This window comes from Puccinia triticina, chromosome 5A, assembly GCF_026914185.1.
Source record: "Puccinia triticina chromosome 5A, complete sequence".
Lineage (NCBI taxonomy): Eukaryota > Fungi > Basidiomycota > Pucciniomycetes > Pucciniales > Pucciniaceae > Puccinia > Puccinia triticina.
Genome location: NC_070562.1, coordinates 4,285,088 through 4,308,160, shown reverse-complemented (window position 1 = coordinate 4,308,160; position 23,073 = coordinate 4,285,088). Strand labels below are relative to the sequence as shown.

General features: G+C 48.4%; 1 protein-coding gene across 1 annotated transcript in view; it reads right to left on the bottom strand.

The window, feature by feature from the left end:
• PtA15_5A535 (uncharacterized protein) overlaps nucleotides 1-21,354 on the bottom strand; it is a gene marked incomplete at both ends in the record, with an annotated part of 29,698 nt that extends 8,344 nt beyond the window's left edge. Inside the window, one exon of the mRNA XM_053169307.1 lies at nucleotides 21,324-21,354. Within this exon, the coding sequence (XP_053020517.1) occupies nucleotides 21,324-21,354 (31 nt within the window). The remainder of the gene's footprint in view (nucleotides 1-21,323) is intronic.
• Nucleotides 21,355-23,073: the final 1,719 nt, after the last annotated feature.

The window sequence follows — 23,073 nt, the reverse complement described above, 5'->3', positions numbered from 1 at the left end:
GAGGGGGATACCAATTCCAATCGCGGGTTTTTGTGACAACCGGGACCGGGACTAGTATTAGAAACCCATCCTCCCATTGAGGAGGATGGAGGAACCGAAGACACCCACGAAAGTGGGGATGACGTTGGAGGGACAGATGACAATGACGAAGATACGGAAAGGGGTGATTGGCGGGACGCCGGTGGAGTTCGGAAGGAGCTGGACGCCGGTGGAGGAGTTTGGAAGGAGCTGTGAGATTGACCTGATGGGGTCGGGGCAATCCTGCCACCACCTCGGCCACCACGTTGACCGGTTTGTGTGGCAGCATTCCGCAGAGCTCATCTCAGGGGTCGAGGCTGGTTGGTTTTCTTATCCAGCCAGATAAATATTGGGTCGTCCTCCTCCTCCGGCGGATGGGTCAGGTCGACTCCTGCATCCCCTTGCTCCAGCGCGTTGGTCCAGTTCCAAATGTGATCGTTGCCAATAACCATGTACAACATTGGATTATCTTGGCAGGTAAAAGTGAGGCCCTCCGCGGCCAAATTCGGATGCTGCAGGCACAATTCCCGGATCTGCATGCAGATTTTCTGCCTGTTGGACACCGAGACCGCCTTGGGCTGCAGGTCAAACCATATCAGAAATGGCCCCCAAAGCAATGATCAAATAAGACTTACATTGACTTCTTTGAGCCGCATTAAATGCTCCGCTTCTTTCCGCTCTTCAGCAGTCCCATACTGCATTCGTAGAATATTGTTGCACTCGGTATTCTAAGTGCAAGCAACCCAATCAGCAACTGTTTGCCAGAGTTATCCAAATATAAATCAATCAAGCAGCTTACAGTGGCCTCGTCCTTCTTGCCCTTCTCTGGATTGGCCATGGAGACCGAGACATGACAGGGTGACTTGTGAACCTTTTCGGCCCGCGCGGCAAATAAGGTGAAGGCGTCCTCGGTATCAAGGGTGATTGGGCAAGACTTCGGATATACATTGTTGTTCATGATATAACCAACCCATTTTAGCAAACCGCCCGCCTCCGCCTCAATCATGAACTCGAGCATGTTGTTTCGGGAGTTCAGGTAGGCCGAAAGGCCCCGTTTGAAGTTGTACAAGTCCCATCCGGTGATGTCAGTTTTCCAGGGAGTCAGGGTGGCGTGAGTGGTCGTCCTGATGAATTTCAAGGGCACCTGCGGGTCGGAAAACTTCTTCTCCATATAGACTAAGTAAGCTATGTGAATGGGAGTGATCACCCATTTTTCTTCTTCATCGGCTGGATCATAGAATGCATCCTTGGGTTCGTAATGGGACTCCGATCCCAATTGCGCCGGGGTGCCAACACCAAAACCAGGGACGGGGTAGCTCGGGGTGGCGGGTGCAATGGCAAGGTGGCCTCCGGGGCCAGTGGGCAAAGCACCCAAAGCAACGAGTGCCCGTTCGGCGCCAGGGGTGGTGGCGGCGAAATCAGCATGGCCGGCTGGGTAGCTGCAAAGTCCGTCTGGGTAGCCGGTCGGGTGACCACCGGCATAGCCAAAATCTATGTGGCCAGTGTTGGTGGGCAGCTGACCGGATGGTCTGGCGGTACCATAATCAACGTAGGCTGGGTCGTTTGAGACATGGCGCGGGGCGCCATGAGCAGTTGCACTGGCGGTGTGATAATCATGGTGGCGGGCGACTAACGGAGCGCCCCTGGTAGCAGCACCAGCAGGGCCCGAAATACGGTGGCCGGCGTCCAAGTTGTGGTGGCCGGCAAAGCTTGAATGATGGCCGCGGTCGGCTGGGTTAGGTAAACCTGAAATACCTTTGGCTTCAGATGGGGGAGGGTACCAATGGGGCATGGTGATCGGCGCGGGCGCATCGAAGTACTGGGCAAAATTGTTTGAGCTAGACATGTTGAGGTTTTGGTGAATTGGGATTTGAGTTTTTGGATTCGAATGGCTGGCAGGAAGTGGACAAGAATGAATATTCGGTCAGTTGGGGGGAAGGGGGGGGGGGGGGTACCTGGCAGGAAGCAAAGCCAGTAGTTGCCCCACAGTTTATATGCAGGCGCATGCACGACCTGCAGGCTCTGCTTTTTGGTTTTTGGGAGCCACCGACATCCTTTTCTGAAAGTGCTGTACCTTGGATGTTGTCTCGCAAGATCTTGCAATGACCTGGAGGAGGTGATGTGTCAATGTCGCGCAGGAAAGAGATATTTATAGGGTCAGCCTAAATGCACTCCAAAAAAATCCCAAAAGCACTCCAAAAGTGAGTGTATGGAGTGTGCACTCCAATGATTGTTGGAGTACAGACTAGAGTACTCCAAGTCAATTGGAGTGCAGAACCGGGGACTCAAGACTCTTTGGAGTGCACCACAAAGAACTTCAGTGGCCAGGAAATGTAATGAGTGCCCATGAGTCTCACTCCATCGGATTGGAGTGCATTCCCCCAGCACTCCATTCCTGATGTTTCTCCTCCTCAAAAGGGGAGTGCAGTACTGTGCACTCCAGCCACTCCAGCCAGAGCTGGAGTGCCTACAACTTCAACTGGGCTATGTACAAACAAACCCCACTTGATCCTCCTGATATCCATGACCCGTACAGACCGGCATTGAGCGGATTAACATCTCCTCTCAATGACCAGTCTGTACCGGACCGCCGGTCATTGAGGGAAATCACAGAAATCACACCTCTTGATGACCGGTCTGTGCCAGTCATCAAGGGGAGTAACATCTCCTCTCGATGACCGGTCTGTGCCGGTCACCGAGGGGACTCACACCTCTCGATGACCGGCGCGGACCAGTCACACCTCCCGATGACCGGCACAGACCGGTCATCGAGGGGACTCACACCTTGATAATCGGTCACACCGGTCATTGAGGCTAATAACACCTCCTCTCAATGACCGGTCATCACCGGTCATCGAGGTGAGTCACATCTCTCGATGACCGGTCAGACCGGTCATCAAGGGTAATAACACCTCTCGATGACCGGTGATGACCGGTCATCGAGGTGAGTCACATCCCTTGATGACCGGTCAGACCGGTCATCGAGGTGAGTCACATCCCTCGATGACCGGTCAGACCGGTCATCAAGGTGAGTCACATCCCTCGATGACCGGTCAGACCGGTCATCGAGGGGAATAACACCTCCTCTGGATGACCGGTGTGTACCAGTCATCGAGGGGAGGCGCTACTCTCAATGACCGGTCGGTCTGACCGGTCATCGAGAGGAGGTGCTGCTCCCCTCGGTGACCGGCACAGACCGGTCATCGAAGGGACTCACACCTCTTGATGCTCCCGATGACCGGTCGGTCATCGAGAGGGCTCACACCGCTCACGCCACTCGATGACCGGTCAGGCCGGTCATCGAGGGTAATAACACTTGATGACCGGTGATGACCGGTCATCGAGGTGAGTCACATCTCTCGATGACCGGTCTGTGCCGGTCATCGAGGGGAGTAACATCTCCTCTCGATGACCGGTCAGACCGACCGGTCATTGAGAGTAGCGCCTCCCCTCGATGACTGGTACACACCGGTCATCCAGAGGAGGTGTTATTCCCCTCAATGACCGGTCTGACCGGTCATCGAGGGATGTGACTCACCTCGATGACCGGAGATGACCGGTCATCGAGAGGTGTGAGTCCCCTCGATGACCGGTCTGACCAATTATCGAGAGGTGTGAGTCCTCTCGATGACCGGTGGTGACCGGTCATCGAGAGGTGTGAGTCCTCTCGATGACCGGACTGTGCCCGTCATTGGGAGGTGTGACTGATGACCGGTCCGCGCCGGTCATCGAGAGGTGGGAGTCCCTTCGATGACCGGTAAAGACCGGTCATCGAGAGTAGCACCTCCCCTCGTTGACCGGTACACACCGGTCATCAAGAGGTGTGACTGATGACCGGTCCGAGCCGGTCATTGAGAGGTATGAGTCCTCTGGATGACCGGTTGTGTGAGTCCCCTCATCGAGAGGTGTGATTGCTGTGGGCACTCCAAAGAAAAGGAGACTTGGAGTGCACCCCAATGCACTCCATTTGGTATTTGCTAGCTGGAGTGCAAAGCCAAAATCCTTCACTGAAAAGGTGGAGTGCTTGGGCTTGCACTCCATTTTTTTTGGAGTGCATCTAGCTGCACTCCCCTATTTTGGTCAATTTTGGATTACCCAGTTGTGTACTCCAAGAAACATGGAGTGCCCATCTGGGGACTCCATGTTTTGGGAGTACAAAATCAAGGCACTCCAACTTTTTTGGAGTGCTGGCCCCCTAAAGCCAAAAATGTGGAGTGCATGAAGTAAAAGTTTGGAGTGCATTTAGGCTGACCCTATTTATATATCAGAAGCTGGATAGTGAGGACTTCCCGCCAATCTGGAAACCCAGATTTTCCCAGATTTTGCAGGGAAATCTAGGCAGATCTAGGATTTGGGAAGATCGAGCCCAGATTTCCCTGCAAAATCTGGAAAAATCTGGGTTCCCAGATTGACAGGAAGTCCTCCAGTCATGAATGCAAGGAAGGGATACTGACATTTGACACCTCCTTTGCCAAGACCCTTCCCTCCGCTTTTACCTCTTCCGGTGTGGTGGTCATGCCGGGCCGTTCCGGGCTGTGATTGGCTCAAAATGAGGACTGAGTACATAAATCTGAGCTTAAGGCCCCAAGTATAAACGATATTTGAAACTTTATTCAAAAATATATTTACGGTTGTTTTGAAGCCCAGTCCAATCTGCCGTAGGGATTCACGGTCTTTGGAGACCTAAACAATAATATTTGCTCTGGTTTAGGCCTATCATGTGCCAGGTATTTCAAGGCTCCTAATTCTTTATCTAGGCCAACCCAGGAGCCCTGCTCCTCAAGTTGGCCGGCCATGGGATGGAGAGGTGCATCCCCTCCCCCTTTTTTATTGGCGTTGTGTGCGCTGTCCTTAGGACATCCCGCACTTTGCCCGTGGAAGGCCTCCTAAAGAGGGCGCCACGTTCAGGGGAAGGCATTGCAGCCCCAGGCTTCTTGCCTCACTAACACTAAGGTCTGAGCCCGCCGGGCGGGTGGGACCCCTAACTGGGTGGGTGGGTGGGGGCAAATTTTCTCCGGTTTTGCTATTGCTTGGTGTGAGTGTTAGCTGGGCTTCCGGCGTATTGGTTTGGGTAGGGCAATTGTTAGAATAAGCTTCTCCCACCCTCCGGCCGCCGAGCCGTACCGGTACTCCGCAGCTCCGCCCTGCGCGCCTAAACCTAATTCATCATGGGTTTTGCCCGGGCAGCGCGGGCCGTTCTTCAGGCCTGGCTCCTTGGACATCACCCCACTCCATTGCATTTTGTTAAGTAACAATTATTTATAACTGGCTTCTGGTTAAATACAGATTTAAAAAAAGTGGTTCCAAAAGTGGCTGAAACCAGTGCCAATCATACATCAACCAGCTGCACACACAGGCCTCAAGTATCCCCTGCTAGAGGACCACCAGCTATCAGGCCAGCTGCAATCATCAAGAAAGACATCTGGGTGGGTCGCTAACTTAACTATGTCCCTCTATTGGAGGGGGACACTGTCCTACAGGGACCCTCTGAAGGAGAGACTTACACCCTATGTTCAATGCTGACAGAATCAGAACTATGCAATTTTTCATACCTTTCTGGCTTCACCCTTTCCCATGGGGCAGCAAAATTTTGGGGGAACAAAAGATTCCCAAGATCATGAAGAATCTCTCCAATTTTTTTTAAATTTTTGAGGGCCTTCAAGCCCCTCAGATCTGTTTTTTGTGACTGTCTGTGGTCCACTTCATCCTACATTACACAGTTCACACTGTACAGAATCCAAGACTAATGATGTTATAAGGGACATTGCACATCAAGAAGACGGGTTGGGGACCGGATATCTGCTACCTTTTGCTGTGGCTATGCAAACCTGTTTGGTTTTAGTGAAATATGACAATGAGTTGAGAATATGATTGCTTGCTCCAGAATGCAGTATTGTGGTTTGGGGTTGATGTCCATTCCCATTTTTGTGGTAGCTGAATGATGGACATATGTTGTCTTTTGGAGGGTCTTGTGAGGCAGTTGTGTGTAGCAAAGTTGCTGCTTCCGCGCTGCTGGCTTTCTTAGCAACTTCATTTTTCTTGTAAAGGATGCCCGGGAGTAACATCCAGCATTCTTCTGGTGTGGAACTCTTACACAAGCATAAGCAGAGCTTGGAGGGGAAATGTAAAGGAAAATAACAGATTACAAGGGTGCTTGAAGGGATGCCCTCCTGTAAATAAAGGGTCTGGCTTTTTTCTCACCAAAAAAAACCACCGCGTACACCAAAAAGGCAGGAAAGTCTGTGCACACCGCATTTCTTGGGGTGCATGTCTGTGCACTCTGAGTTCCATGGAGTGCAGGTCAGGTACTTCGTTGACCATGCTCTCTTGGAGTTCTCAATGACTGTTCTATACCGGTGTAGGACTCCAGGGATGGATGGGTAATCGAAGTTCCTTTGAGGGGGAAATAAATTGTATGATAGGTTGAAAGGCTATTACAATCTACGGGTGGTTTGAAAGACCTGCCCCTCTAATAGTACTATGCAAATAACCAAGAGTCTTGTAATCAATATTTAAGAAAGTGTGGCAGATTCCAAGATTGCTCTTACTTTTATATAGTAATCTCTATCAGACCTAAATATCTAATTCAATGTGTTTTTAGACCGGTTATAACTAAGGATAACGTGGTTTGTTATGGTGAAGTTCCTCTACTGTTGTTGATGTTATAATTTGTACTACTACTTCTACTACTACTACTACTACTAGTATGCTAATAAGGAGAATGGGTTGTTGGTTGGTTGGTTGGTTGGTTGTTGGTTGGTTGGTTGGTTGGTTGTTGGTTGGTTGGTTGGTTGGTTGGTTGGTTGGTTGGTTGTTGATTGTTGGTTCTACTACTGCACTAACACTCTACTGACTGACTGACTCTACGCTACTCAATACTACTACTGCCAAACTACTACTACTAAACTACTACTGTGACCAAACCTCTGTAGGCTGATGGTGAAAAGAGAAATTATGGGGGGGAGAAGAGCTTCTTTTATATTGAAGAGTGAGGGATTTTAGCTCCAGGGGAATGTGTTTGAGGGAATTTAGCTGCAGGGAATCTCAGTTGCACAGCATATGTACACCTGTACTGCACAGCCACACAAACAATGAGGGAATTATGCTGCAGTGACACTATTTGTACACCTTATCTGCCTGCATATATTGCACTGCCTGATTTCATGCGTTGCTATGTACCCAAGCCACCTTCCATATCCTTCAGAATGTGTTGCTATGTAACCAAGCCACCTTCCATGCACTCTGCACCCAACTAGAATACTCCTCCTTTCCAGGATTTGGGGGTCAAAGCCTCTTTCTGTTCCTCCTTCCTTCCTCCTCCCTCGTCCTTGTATCCATGTTGTGTATTCTTCCGTCCAATCCGCTGTGGCTACCAAAGAGTGTATGTATGTAAATTTTGTAACTGTTGTGTAAGATTATCTCCTCCTCTTGTAATGGGTTTCACATATATGTAACTGTACTGTTACAATACCTCTGTATACATGCTCTTGGCATTGCAACAGGCACAGAACACCACACCGGTCATCAGGAGGACTCATCCTGATGACCCGTATAGGCTGGTCATTAGGAAGACTCATCTCTCTCAATGACCGGTGCTGGTCATCTGGAGGACTCATCTCTCTTGATGACCGGCGCTGGTCATTGGTAGGACTCATACCTCTCAATGACCAGTATAGACCAGTCATTGGGAGGAAACAACCTTGGTCTATACCAGTCATTGAGAGGGATGAGTCCTCCCAATGATCAGGACCGGTCATCAAGAGAGGTGAGTCCTCCCAATGACCAGCACCGGTCATCAAGTGGGTTTTTTCCTCCCAATGACCAGCACCTGTCATTGAGTGAGTTGTTTTTCTCCCAATGACCAGTCTACCCTTGATGGCTGGTCTGTGGTGGCCATCAAGGGGGGAGTGTGACAGGGTGCACTCCAAGGTTTTCTGCAGTGTGCTTCTGCACACCCCACCACTTCCTGGAGTGAAAATTGTTCACTCCAAGAAGCGCTGGAGTGCACACCTGCGCACTCCAAGAAAAGCTGGAGTGCAAACCTGTGCACTCCAAGGTTTTGTGGAGTGCAAACCTGTGTACTCCAAGGTTTTTTGGAGTGCACACCTTTTTTGGTGTGCGGAGGGGAATTTTTTTGGTGTGAAAAAAGGCAGACCCTAAATAAACTCTAGGAGATTGACTATGTATTATTTATTGTAGTTCAATCTTTCTAAAATAAGCTTTAAAGGTTTCAGCAATGAAATTTATGGGATTTTAATGCATGCAATATTTGATTAGTTGAATTAATTTAGAAATGTGAGGTGTGCTCTGTACTTCTGGGAGATTTCCTGTACTTGATTTAATAAGACAGATTTTTGAGTATCAAATTCAGATTTGATGAGGCAGAACTCTGGGGGTTGTCCTGATCTTAATTTAATAAGACAGATTTTTAGGGTATCCATTTTTAGAAATGATACAATATTTGTCAGCCACCTGCTAGTCAAGACAGCGTAGACGGCAACAAGCCACGGGCCACCACAAGTCTGGGCAGCCCGCAAACCAAGCAGATTATTGGACTAGAGGGCGTACAACGCCCTTGAGTGAACACCATGTTGCTAGACTTGGGTACCAACCCCAAGGGAGTATGCACTGCCAGCATAATTGGCTGGGTTGAGGTTATCCCAGTTAAACTGGGATGAACTCAACTAATTCAAACTTGGTTGATCTCAACTGATGAAATATAAATCCAAGGTACCCCCCTTGGGTTTATATTTCATTGGATGAGATCAACCCATTTTAAATTGGTTGAGTGCATCCCAGTTAAACTGGGATGACTTAATCCCAGCCAAATATGCTGGCAGTGATGAGAGTTACACCTGGGAGCCTTCCAGGCAAGCAGAGTATAGACGGACCAATGAGCATTGGCCCACCAGTCAGCCCAGCCTTGCTGGGTTATAGGTACTGGGGACTTTTCCTACCAGGAATATCCCCAGATCAGTTACCACGCCCACATACATTGTTGCATTCAACCAATTACGCAAAACACAACGATTGGGGCTTTTATTGATCCTTTTCTTATTTCTGTTGTAGCCCAAGGGGCTACGCATGCTCAACCTCGCCGCAGTAGCGGGATATTCAGCATCCAGGATCAGATCCTGGATGCCAAGGGGGTAATCAATTACCTTTCAGAGTCACTCTAGCCTGCTGTGTCACAACAGGTTATGAGCCCTTGACACTCCATTCTTTCTGACATACTCCCAATTTTCGACCGTCAAGCTTCACTCGCTTGCTTATCCAACTGACTAATCATCAGGACAAAGGTTGATTACTCATCAAACCACTGAGCCAAATCTGAACCTAATCAGTTTGGTTAATCCGGGCTTTCAGCAATCTCCCGGAATTGACTCCGACGGTGTTATAAGAGTAAGAATTTGTCTTTGAAAATTTTCATAGGCTAGGAGGACTAGCCATCCTACCGAATACAAGACTGTGGCCCAGTCTTGAATGCTGGTGATTTTTGGAGGAGACAAGTTTGATCTTTTATCTCATCTCCGACACGTGGACCAACCCTCTCACTTCTGCGTTTTTTTTTTCTTTTCTTTTTTTACTCCTCTTATCTCCCCGAATATCCCCTCTGAACCCAAAATAACAAATATCAATAACTCTATATTTCATTGACATATTTTATTCTGTTTTTAACTTCTCTTTACTCGCCAATCCTGAATATTCATCTCTACACCCTCCATAACTTCATCAATCCTCTCCCATTCCCATCTTTCTGTTTTTTCTCCTATCTCCCATCATCAATCCCCATTTCACATTTCCCCTTTATCAGCTCTCCGACCAATCTTTCCCATACATCTTTTTCTTCACCAATCCCAAATGGATCCCACCAAAGACCGCCAATCAACATTGAAATCGGCCGCCACATCAAACTGGCATATTGATGAGTGTCTCACAGGGACAGGATGGAGGAGGATATCACACTCCTTCAATCCAATCTAGATCAAGTGCCACCGAGTCCCGAGACGACGGTAGGACAGGGTCTTCAAAAAGGCAAGGCGCCGCAGAACATGCCAAGGTACCCAGACCAAGTGGATGATTGACCGCATATGGATCCAAGACTACCAAGCAGCCCGCAGATACAACCCCCACGTGTAACTAACACTGCTCCTCCTGCACATCATAGGCCAACCTGCTACAACAAAAGGGTGCAAGAATTCAAGTGACTAAGAGATTTATTTCATTAGATCTTATGTACAAAGTGTATGATAGCTCAAAAGATGAAGAGAAAAAGAACATGGACTCTGGTCCGTACCTAAGAGCAGGATCGCACTTCTGACAGGCAGCTGATAGAAGAAATAGAGTTTTGATGTGAATAGAGAGATAGGGATATGACACGAAGAGGGTCTTGAGAAGGAGATAACAAAATAGAAGAAGACGGTCGAGAATAATCAGGATACCGGGACGAGGGCGTCAATATACTGAATTGAGTCTGAGAAGGTGGTAGAAGCGCTAGAGGGTATTTCAATGTTTGTTGGATGAGCGCAGCGGTCGCGGTTGTTTAAGGGATCTTTCAGATGGAAGAGATGAGCAGTGCTGGATAGGAGCTGATGGAGGAGAAAGAAAATGCGACGACAAAAGAGCAGAGGATCAGAACCACTGGTCCTTTTATAGCAATGTGAATAAGTCAGCTTACTCTGATAGAACGCCGATTGTCTTTGCTCTGCACTGGCCCACTAGGGGTCCAGGTTGGTTGCGGTATCTAGGCCCTGACTGGTTTGGTCGTATTCCTCCTGCATGTGGGCTTCGCCTAGGCGGTAAATGAGGGTACAGTGGATGGATTGGTTAGCATACAACTCCTGTATCATCAGTCGAGACTGGTATAGGAGTCGGGCTTACCTGTGCTGTGAGGGTTGGTTTGGACTGGAGCTCGAGCTTGATGACTGTGAGGCTGAACCGGTTGAGACGGAGGAGGCGCGTTGCCTGAGGTGTCAGGAAAAGTTTCACAAAGGGATGAACAGCTGGCCAAAGAAATCCGAGACTTTGAAGAGGCTGAATTTCATCTCCGGCAAAGCAAGCTTGTTGGTCACGCCATTCAGACGGCCAAGTCCCAGTTTCGTTCAGTCAACACCCTTAAGGCGTATGGATCGAACTTCGGCGACTGGTATCGCAACATGGCGGAGGTAGCTCGCTTGAACCTCAAGGACGCGCGTTTTTTCTTCAAAGTGTGCACCAAATTGACATACACCACGGGCGCACCAGAACGTCATCTGGAGGTATGCGCTGCCGTTGTTCTGACGGTTCGTCTGCCCGCGGCGGCAACCGTTGGAGATTGGTACACATGTATGTTTGGGTAAACGTTGGGCCATCCAAGCCGTTGGCTGGGCGTTGGAGGTAATCCTCGGAGCGGGTGCAAAATGTACCCGGGTCACCCCGTCACCGCCGGAGGCCTGGTGGCCCGGGCCGCCACAGTCACCTGGTGGGGACCCGATTGGAAGGCACCGGTACGCATGTTGCCGCCAGTGGCTCGGCTGCAAGCACTGCCGATGCGACTGGACGAGTGTAGTGAGCTTGGAAAGCTGCCTAGCTCGAGGGCTACATGTACTGGGGGCAGCCGACCCCAGTTCAAGCCTTGGTGCTGGCAAAAGCAAATTTGCCACCAGCCGTTGGCAATTCATGGCTCAATCCGTTTGGTCTTTGGTTTCAAAGCAACCGGTTGACCAACGGTCTGACCACCGTGGAGCCACCGACCGGGGTTTCTCACCAGTTTGCCAACGCCTGAGGGGTTGGCGAGACGGTCGAAGAGCTCGGCCGCGGGACCAACGGTCCCAATTCGAGAAAGTGCGCCCGTGGTGTATGAGAAGATCGGCCGAGCTATTCTCATTGCAAGCATCGACCAGTCTTTGGTGGCGGAAATGCAAGCTCTTCCAACCTGTTTTGTGATGTACACCAACCTCGTGGCCAATTTCAAGACTTCTTCAAGGGCGGCGCAGATGAACATCTACAAAAAATTCAGAAGATTCAAGATGGATCCCGACGGACATAATGCCGGTATAGCATCCGACCTGAAGGCCTTGTACGCCGAGTGGACCTCCATCAATGTAGCCGTTGGTGTCAATTTGTTCCTAGGCTTTGTCCTACAGGCGGCGGTAATGGACTCAAACGCCAATTACAAAAAGGCGTTTGAGTTGCGAGTCAAACAACTGGTACAAGATGACAAGAGAGGCCAATGCCCATCTTTTGAGTCAATAATGCTGGCCCTTGACATCTGCAAGGACCAACACAAACACGCCACCAAACTAGAAGCAGATCCCAGCCCATCATTTACCTCACCCAGTCCTCCAACAGCTCTGGCAACTTTGACCAGCAACACAACCGACTTTGATGTCTCTGCTTTCTTGGCAGAAGTAGCTGAAGATGAGTGGGTTGATGCTCTTGAATTCTATGTGGTGACAGCGCACAAGTGTTGGCAGTGCGGGGGCGAGAATCACTATGTGAAGAATTGTCCGGACAGGCCAGCAACAGGCCAAGCTGGTTGAGGCAATGGAAGAGCGATCGGCACCATTGTAGGGACGATCTACGGACATCTCCCAAGCAGCACAGCAATGGCTTCCAGCCGTTTCCCACGGACCAATTTTCGACGGCCCTTCCACCCCCCCACCAAGAATCAAGAACACGCGCGCAATCTGGCCAACTACTATCGCCCGCGGTATCAACCAAATCATTGGGCAGCCGGTCATCACAACTCCAATCAAGGAGCAGCTGTTTCAACTCCGGCAAAAGCGGGGGGTGACCGCCCACATGGTGGAGGTCAATGTTCTTCCTGACAACCTGGATACTCTCAGCTTCCATTTGATGGCGCTTGGAGAGGATTTGGTGAGTGAGACTGCTATTTTTGATACTGGGGCATCCCATGGTTTTACAGGTTCTAAATCATTATTGCATGATTTTTGGCTTCTCCCAAAACCTATCGCGTTTTCTGTAGCTACCAGTGGGCTAGGATCAGCGATCACGGGTGTGGGAGCCCTGAAGTTCCTGACGCCTGATGGCTCAGTTATTGTCATTCAACAAGTCCTGTATTGTGAGCAGGCTAAAACCACATTGATATCAATGGCAGCTCTGCAAAAAGCTAACGCGCTTGTTGCTTATGACAACGCCACAGATACGTTCCATATCTCCCGCTTCACAGGGGAACATCTCTTTGATTGTGTTTTTGAGTCCGCAAAAAACAGGTGTTGTATGCCCTACCCGCTGATAAGAGCAGATAGCTCAAGAACTACTCAACCCCACAACTGCCATATGCTGCTTTCTGTTTCCACACCGGCAAAGGAACCGATCTCCCATCCTTGTCTTCTTTCTTCTTCTCCATCTCAGTCTCTATTCCCCAATACTCCAACTCACGCTTCTCCACCTCAGTCTCTTCCTTCCGTCCAACTCTCTGTGTCTAATCCTATTTCTGCTACCGATGACAATGAAATTTCTGTTCTTGCTTCTAAAGCTAAGGTGCCCCCCTCAGATGAGGTGTTCAAAGAACCGCTGGCAAAGGCAACTAACTTTTCTTGGAAGCCAGACAATCTGACCAAAGATGAAAAGAAACTTCTGTACTATCACAGAGTTTTTGGGCACGCCAGTCTCTGACACATAAGGAGAGTTGTTAAGCTAAAATTGGGGAATGGCCTACCTGATGAGATTCCAAGCGGAAAAATTCACTGCCCTGTTTGTGCAATCAGCAAAAGCACACAAATTAACCCTTTAGCTTCTACCCTTAGGACAGTCGAGCGTTTGGATGTTCTGGTTGCGGATTTGATGGGCCCTTTTCAGGTAGATTCAATCGATGGCGGCAGATACCTGCTCACGATGCGGGACATGGCATTGGGCTATGCTTTTGTGAAGGTTCTCAAACAGAAATTGGAGGCCAATCAGCACATCATTGACACGATCAATCATCTAGAACAGGCAATTGGGAAACGGGTCCAAACACTCCGGAGCAATAACGGCGGAGATTTTGCCAACAAGAAACTATCTGATTTTCTGGCGGAGAAGGCGCTCCCGTACCATCACTACCAAAACGGAGTGATTGAGAGGTTCAACCGGACCGTCGCGGATACTGGAAGGACGGTCCTCATTGACAGTCCCCTGCCCAAGGAGTTTTGGAGTTATGCCTTCCTCTGGGCAACTTACGTTCTCAATTGCCTGCCCAACAAAGCTAGTAAGGATCTGACACCATACGAATGCCTATTTGGACGGAAACCTCAATATGACGGCTTCTGGGTATTTGGAATTGTGGGATACATTCATATACCTCAAGAAAAACAAAAAAAGCTGGATGAACGGGCAGTCAAAGGTCTTGTTATAGCGCATTTAGAGCAGAGCAAAGGATGGTTGTTCTGGATACCCGATCAAAAGCGTTTCGTGTTGTCGGCAATGGTCCGGTTCCTGGATGAAGACCTACCACGGGAAGTAGTTGCCAACGCCATCTCAGAGTCAGACAATCCACAATTATCACTAGCGGGGCCATCTGAGAAACTTTTGGTTGTTTACATTATGAATCTGTTACAACTTGGCAATTTTTCTCAAGAAATTGAATTCACCAATCAGGAGTTAATTGTAGATAAGATCCTGAGTCTGTGTCATTTCTACGCTATCTCAGTCCCGAAGACCTTCCGTCAAGCAATGAACTCTCCGGAGAAGGAGTCCTGGTCAAAAGCAATTGCCACCGAACTGTTGAACCTCGAGGAGATGAGGGTGTGGGTTCTGAAACTGAAGCCTGAGGACAAGAAGGCTCTAGGAGGGAGATGGGTATTTGCCACGAAACCGGCTGCAGACGTTGATGGGATATGCTTCCAGGCGCAATATGTTGCAAAGGGTTTCAAACAAGTCAAAGGAGAAGATTTCAACGCAACATTTGCGCCAACAGCGACATTTGTTTCACTGCGTCTTTTAATGGTGGTCGCTGCGGCTTACGGATGGCCTGTTCAAAGCTTTGACTTTGTGGCGGCGTACCTGAACTCACCTATTGACGAGAAAGTTTGAGTAAAATTGCCGGAGGGAATGAAGACGCCGCCGGGTCATGTGCTACTACTCAAGAAGGCCCTCTATGGCACTCGCCAGGCGGCCAGATGCTGGTGGCTGCACTTGAAGGCTGTTCTCAACAAGTTTGGGTATTCTCCATCCCAGTATGACAACAGTCTGTACATTCTCAGACATCCGGATGAGGCCGGCGTAGTGTGGTTACATGTAGACAATGGTGTCGTCACGGCATCAAGTCCCGCGCTCCTGAAACGCCTGGAACACGACCTGAAGGAAATTCTCAAGATAAAGTGGTCGGGAGGCTTAGATTCAATTGTCGGGCTCAATGTGAAGAGGTCCAATAAATGTTTTGAACTCTTTCAGCGGGAGCACGTGAATGGAATCCTGGACAAACACTGGGATGGGACAACAACGGTCACGACGCCACTGCCGACAGGTTTCAATGTGACAACGGATGAAGAGGGGGTTGAAGCGGATTCTGGTCGCTACCTGTCTGTGATTGGTGTGGTGATTTATATAGGCGAGCGCGGTAGAATGTCCACGCGGGGATAGCGCGGGCGGGGAATGCACAAAGCCGCTCAGGCATGGTGCATTCCGGTGACATAAGCACTGAGGATGAGGTCAGGAAGGCACGCTAGGAAAGCTTACGGAAAGTCACGCGCAGATTGGAATGCACGGATTGCGGATTGCGGATTGCGGATTGCGGATTTCGGATTGGTTATTCGGATTGGAGCGGAAAAAGACAGGGCTGGACTGCGGCGGGACTACACACGTGGACTGGTAGCAGCGGCGCGTCAGCGGGTGAGCCATGACAGCTCAAGCGGGTTCCATCAGCGGGTGGAACCAGGGTGAAGGCGGTGGCGAGAGAACGACTGACGGGGGCTAGACAGAGGACGGTGGGAGGGCAAGCGTCGGAGAGGAGCAGAGTCTGGGAAAGTGACAAGCGGGATAGCGGGCGGAGTAGGCGGACTAGTGCGGGAAAGTGTCAGACGTGCGGGATCGGGTGGGAACGGCGATGTGTGTGGAGGGGAGGACGGAAAGGGTTTTTCGGCTCTCTTTTTCAGAATCCTACTATTATTATCTTTATCCTATTGTATTACGGATTACACTCATCATCATTGTACTTACAATTACGGACGTACAAGAGTTATTGAGAGATTATCTGTGTTCTTATCCTTATTTGAGAGTTACTTGCGGATTATTGTGCTTGCGACGTGCGGAGCTTTATTCACTTGCGGATTATTACGCTATAGATCAGGCTCAGTAGAGGAGCGCTGAAGGCTAGCGGAAAGTAGCAGTGCGGAGCCAAGTTACCGACAATCACACAGCCCGGACATCAATATTCTTGAAGGAGGCGGTTAGCGGACATTCTTCACCAGCCAACCAGCTTTCATTCTCACATCGGCTCTTTTAGCTACCTGGAAGTAGGTACGCGGCCGGACATTTGCTTTGCGGTTAATTACCTAGCTCGTTTTGCGGCAAAACCGGGGGTTACCCACTGGAAAGGTATTAAGCGCCTGGAAAACTATCTCGCTGGCAGTAAAGATTTAAGGCTATGTCTCTTCCCTTGTACTGACAGTAAGCCTCTTAAGACTTTTGCAGACGTGTCGTGGGGAGGAGAGTTTTCACATTCCTCCTATGGCGTCTTGATCACCTTTCTGAACTGCCCCGTTCTCTGGGTGTCGCGACGCCAGCAATTGGTGGCGTCTTTGACCTGTCACGCAGAGTACATGGCTCTGGGTGTGGCAACTAGGCAAACTTTATGGGTCAGACACCTGCTCTGAGATGTCCTAAAGAAGGATTTTGTAGGTTTCTTATTTTGTGATAACCAATCCGCAATAAAGGTGTCTACTGATGATGCATCCAACAAGAGGACAAGGCGCACTGACCGAGATTTTTATATCACTAATGAGTCTTTATTCCAGAAAAAGACAGCGCTAGAGTGGGTCAGTACAAAAGAACAGCTTGCAGACATCTTCACAAAGTGCATGCCGCCGGAAAGTTTTGCCACGCTGAGGGAGAAAATAATGGCTGGGTGATTGGGGTATATATTTTTTTCTTCTTTCCTTGCCTGCTCCCTTCATCTTATATCCATTGTTCTGCCGTTCTTTCAAAATTGTTTTCTCTACTTCCATGTTCTAGTTGTATGTAGTACGGCTACTACGGCAAGAGGGGGGGTGTTGTAGCCCAAGGGGCTACGCATGCTCAACCTCGCCGCAGTAGCGGCAACACTGGGTCGCTACGCTAACCATAGCGGTTAGCGTAGCGTAGCGCAGCGCAAATGCGCTATTTTTTAGCGTAGCGTTAGCGCAATTGCACGCATATGCGCTAACGCTACGCGCACGCGGTGCGCAGCTATTTTAGCTGATAGCGTAGCGTTAGCGCAGATGCGCGCAATTGCGCGAACGCTACACATGCAGGGCGCAAAAGAGCGCGCGCTACGCTGCGCTACAGCGCCTTTAGCGGGAAAAAAGGGCTTTTTTCCGCTAAAAGCGCTGTAGCGCAGCGCAGCGTAGCGTAGCGACTGTAGCGGCGCGCTAACGCTAACAAAGAATTGGCGCGCTGTTAGCGCCGCTGAAAATTAGCGCAGCGTAGCGGCGCTAACAGCGCGCTAACGCTATGCAAAATAGATGGGCGCTTTTTGCCGCTACGCTAACGTGTAGCGCTGAAATAGCGTAGCGTAGCGTAGCATAGCGTAGCGTAGCATAGCGTAGCATAGCGTAGCATAGCGTAGCATAGCGTAGCATAGCGTAGCATAGCGTAGCATAGCGTAGCATAGCGTAGCATAGCGTAGCATAGCGTAGCATAGCGTAGCATAGCGTAGCATAGCGTAGCATAGCGTAGCATAGCGTAGCATAGCGTAGCATAGCGTAGCATAGCGTAGCATAGCGTAGCATAGCGTAGCATAGCGTAGCATAGCGTAGCATAGCGTAGCATAGCGTAGCATAGCGTAGCGTAGCATAGCGTAGCATAGCGTAGCATAGCGTAGCATAGCGTAGCATAGCGTAGCATAGCGTAGCATAGCGTAGCATAGCGTAGCATAGCGTAGCATAGCGTAGCATAGCGTAGCATAGCGTAGCATAGCGTAGCATAGCGTAGCATAGCGTAGCATAGCGTAGCATAGCGTAGCATAGCGTAGCATAGCGTAGCATAGCGTAGCATAGCGTAGCATAGCGTAGCATAGCGTAGCATAGCGTAGCATAGCGTAGCGTAGCGTAGCGACCCAGTGTTGGTAGCGGGATATTCAGCATCCAGGATCAGATCCTGGATGCCAAGGGGGTAATCAATTACCTTTCAGAGTCACTCTAGCCTGCTGTGTCACAACAATTTCCTCCTTTCCACTCTTAACTCCGACTAGTTAAGTCGGGCCTCTTCCTTTTCCTCCTCCGTCCTAGAATGGACTACTCTTCTCGCGAGCCTTCCATAAAGGCTCCAGGTTGTATTCGCTCAACCAGCCCCTTCCAAAGAAGGCGCGGCTTTCTCCTTGCGCCGGCGCGGCCAAGTCAAGCTGCAGCTCTTAGCTGTGACAGCTGAGAACAGCTCAAACCTTAGATATAAATAAGGTTTCTATTCACGGCGGCGTCACTATTGAGACCCGCCCTGACAATATTTCATGGGGGGCAATGTTTGATGCTATGTCTTCTGAATAGTATCAATCATTATTCACTAGTGCAAGCATGAGGGAAAAAGAATACATAAAGGGGCAAGAGAGGACACCTTTTATAGGAAAAATAATGTCTGAGAGTGGTTTAAAACTTTGTGAAATAAATTTAATAATTGGGAAAGCTGTACAGTTGTGATTTGAAATAAATTTACCATTTAGGAAAGCTGTAGTGTAATGAAACACATTATCCCTTTGTGCTAAGATCACTTGGCTTCTAATTTGTGAAAGAAAATTATGTCTAGCAATTCACCCTTGCCTTGATGTAAGAATCTCATTGAAGAGGTTGGTGTGCATGAGCATACGTACTATTGGGCAAAGACATACTTTTAGAGGCTTGGAAAAAATACTCCCAAAAATTGGGAAAATTAATCTCAAAAGCTGTTTACATTGCCAGGATAACCCTAACCACTACCAACAGTTATTGGGGCACTAATAACAGTTGCAGAGGCACTATTAACAGCTGTGGAGGTAAACAGTTGCAGAGTCACTATCAAAAATTGTGGAGGCACTATGAATAGTTGTGGAGGCAATACCTAACTTAACTTATCAAGAGGGACTTATGCCTTATTGGTGAAATTTGCCTGAAAGAAATGCCAATAATTATTCATTTTCTATTCTAAGGCCCCCACACAGTGCTGTCTTTGTGTAATCACCCTTTACATTTGTACCTAAAACCATCAGAAGCCTGGCTATCTCCTGCCACCTTCATGTGCATTTTTCTCTCTCCCAAACTCAAGATACTAGTAAAACAAACCTCATGCTGGCTAAGACAGTCAAGGCATTATTTTTTTGAATTGGCACCCTCAGGATTTGGATTGAACTGGGGCAAATTCATTTTCCCACAAGAATCCTGCACATTTTCTGTTGTTTTTTTTGTTCTCAAGGAAAGGTATGGATTTTCACTAGAGATGCTGTTTTAAGGAGCTTAGGGTTGGCTTTTGCAGTCCATCATCTTCAAGATGGTATTATGAGCAAAGCTGGAGGAAATCTGTTGATTTTAGTGCATCAAAAATTAGAAAAGATGCACAGCTTTCAAATTATCAAGAAATAAAGATGGATTCTGTCAGGGGTGGTCTCTAACATGACACACCACTGAATACTAAACAGCTGTATCTAATACTAAGACTGAGTAATTCACCAACAAAGTTAGGTGGAAGAGGGAAGGGATAGGAGAGAACAGAACACAGGAAGATAGAAAGATAGGACTGAGGAAAGAAAGAGGAGGAAGGAGATGCAAAAAGAAGAGAATATAACTGGAAAATCCACAATCCCAAGGTGAGTCGTAATAGCTTGGGCTTGGTAGGGTTTGGTTTCCGTGGAATTGGGGGAAATGAACTGGGGACTCCTCCATCCAAGGAGGTTCCCTAAAGTGATATCTAACCAATGTGCTTTGAGAATACTTGCTTGGCTATATATCTCAAAAGAGAGCTTTATGTCTCTAAAGGGAATAGGCACTTCCCTTGAGAGGTCTAGCTCTTGCTGCTGTCTCTTTGTGGCCTTCTGGCGTATTGAGGTACCACCTCAATACGCTCGAGGCTGACAGATTTGTGGGAGGCTGTGGAGCTATAGCAATATTTTTGGGGCATGGTGGTTTTGGGCATTTCTCTCAGTCCTAAATCACCAATACCGCATAAGTACATCTGGTGCGCCTCTGCCAGAGGGACTTAGTTAAGCTTGATACTAGCAAGAGGGCCAGAGTCACTATGTACTAGCGTTGCTGACCCATCATTGTTAGTAATAGTAAATACAGCCAAAAGCCCAAACCACCTCATAAATGTTTTGTATTGGTGGGTTACTGCCTATCAGCTAACCATTTGGGGACAAATTAGTTTACTCAACACTGGAGTAATTCCAGTTGGCTAAAAGGGACATGCTAAATGCACCGCAAGCTTTGAATTCATGTACACCAAAAAGGGGTACAGCTGCTATGTACCCCAATTAACTTGGGGTGTACATTTACACACCACCCCATGGAGTTTGGTGTAAGCCACAAGTTACTCCAAAGCCAGTGAAATTTATGGGGCTCACAGCCCTGGCACCCCATTGTAGCTGGGGTGAATGTGCCCCGCACCCAAATATTGATAAAGTGAAAGGGGTGAGCTGCTTGACACCCCAGATATATCTGGGGTGTTGCACCCAAGAAAATTCTATTGTGGCAGCTGCCCAGTGCCAAGGATCTCCACAGGACCCCAGAGAGCCCCTACCAAGCTGCCTCATGTAACACGTATCCGGGGGACATTTTTTTGCAAAATGCTCCTCATGTAAATCACTGGATATGTATCTAAATTGGTTTATGTTTCCAAGATGTTCCTAATGTAACTGGTATATTTGGGGCTTGCCTGGAAAGAAAAACCAATTATGTAGGTCTTGGGTTTGATTCCCAGCCAAAAAAAGGGTTTGTTTTTTCTAATTTTGCCCCGGTAGGCCTTTCTCCCAAAAACTCCTCCTCATGTACTACGTATCCAAACCGGGTCCAAGTGGGAAAAACCCAATTTTCCCACGTATCCAAACCCCAGAATTAGCAAAATTTAGATGAGGCGGCTTGGTTGGGGCTTTCCGGGGTCCTATCTCCACCACCTTCAAACGCACATCCATTGGTTCTGCTCCCGTTGGGGGACTCTACACTAACCAGCAGCAATGCTAGCATCTGGATCATCCATTGGCGGTACAGCAAATTTGACACCCTCAACCAGGCCCTCAAGGCACTCTACACAACTCAACTTCCCCACTACGCTCTTTGGATTGGGGCTCCCTGCTACTGCTGGCCTTGGATTTAATGTGCTCACCTCCACTGTTGCCAACTTCAGCAAATTTTTGCTCCATCCTGCTAAGTCTAACTGGAACCAAATCTTGATCAAAAAGAGACACTTGGGCCTCAAGTGGTAATTAAAAGTTTTTTTTTCTCTCCTCTCTGCTCATCTTCCATCTTTTCAGATCTGAAATCTCTTTCTTCTGTTGGTTGTCTAGGCTTTGGTCCAGATTTCTGTGCTCTGGAAAGCCCCGGACTGGCCAAATTCCTGTCCTGATTGTTGTTGTTGTCAAAGACCGTGGGTGGTGAGGGAGGGTTCAAGTAGTGCAGGGGGCGGGATGGATTTGATGACCCAGATGATGAGGCAGGTCAATTTTTTCTCTGAAACCACCAGTTTTGTCCGCTTGATCTGCAAGGCAATAGTAAGTGGAAGCTGCATGTCACCAAATGCAATGGTCAATGACCCCCACTTCTTCTTGCCCTCCTCCGCACAGACCTTGGGCTAGCCAACATTGCCCTCCCTGTCATTCTCCTTCTCCTTCTCCTTCCAGTTGCTGCTCAAATGCTTCCTCCTAAAAGCTCCCTTGCAATTGGTCAATGCCCTTGCCCCTTCTGCCCCACTTTTTTCTTGATTTTTTTTTCTTTTCTAACTGAATACACATGCTTAATATACATATACAAAGCACTTAAGTACATAGAAATAAAGGCTGAGCATTTCTGTACACAAAAAAAACTGATTTGATGTTGGCTCTCAAATCCACCCCAAGTTCTTGGTGATGCACCCAAAAGATTATCAATTGGGGTCTAAGTCTGCTGACCTGCAGTAGCTTTTGGGGTACCCCCACTGTGCACACCAATCTTCTTGGGGTACAGGAGATTGTACCCCAACTTTCAGGCTCCACATGAGATTCTATCCCAGTACACCAACTATTTTGGGGTGGCAAGGTGGATACCCCTTAAAGAATGGGGTGTAAATAGGGATACCCCAGCTTTGTTGGTGTACCCATTTGTTATTGGAATGCAGACTTAGAGAATGTTATACTTTACTCCACTTGTGAGGAAAGAGAACTATCTGGTCTATGTAAAAATCCTGTGACAGGTGTTGCACTCAAGATCTAAGACGGTGTTGCAACAGTTGTGTGCCCCTTTTCATTGATGTACACAAAGAAGCTTGGGGTGCACTTAGTATTCCCCAGCTAAAATGCTTGATCTGGGGGGAAAGGCTAAACCTTACTGGCTGGTGAAAAGTGATTGAGATTGAGTTTTCACCAGCAACCAAAGTTTAGTGCCTCCCGCTAAATCAAGCCTCTCAGACAGCCAGAAGTCCTCCACTGTGAAATTTTGGTGCCCTTTGGGGCACCCTTGCCACAGTTTTGGTACAGTTGTGCGGATTATATTCCAGTACCAAGCTCCCCACAAGAATTATTTGGACACAGGTGGGTGTTTCCCTATCAGGGACTTATGGCATATACTACACAGTTATGAGCTATTTGGAGAATGTAGATCCCAAATCTATGAGGGCAAAGTTTTCTGACCATACAAACTACTCCCCTATATATATGTGATATATATGCCATACATACATCATAACATAAACCTATGTTCATGTACTTATATCACTTAAATCTAT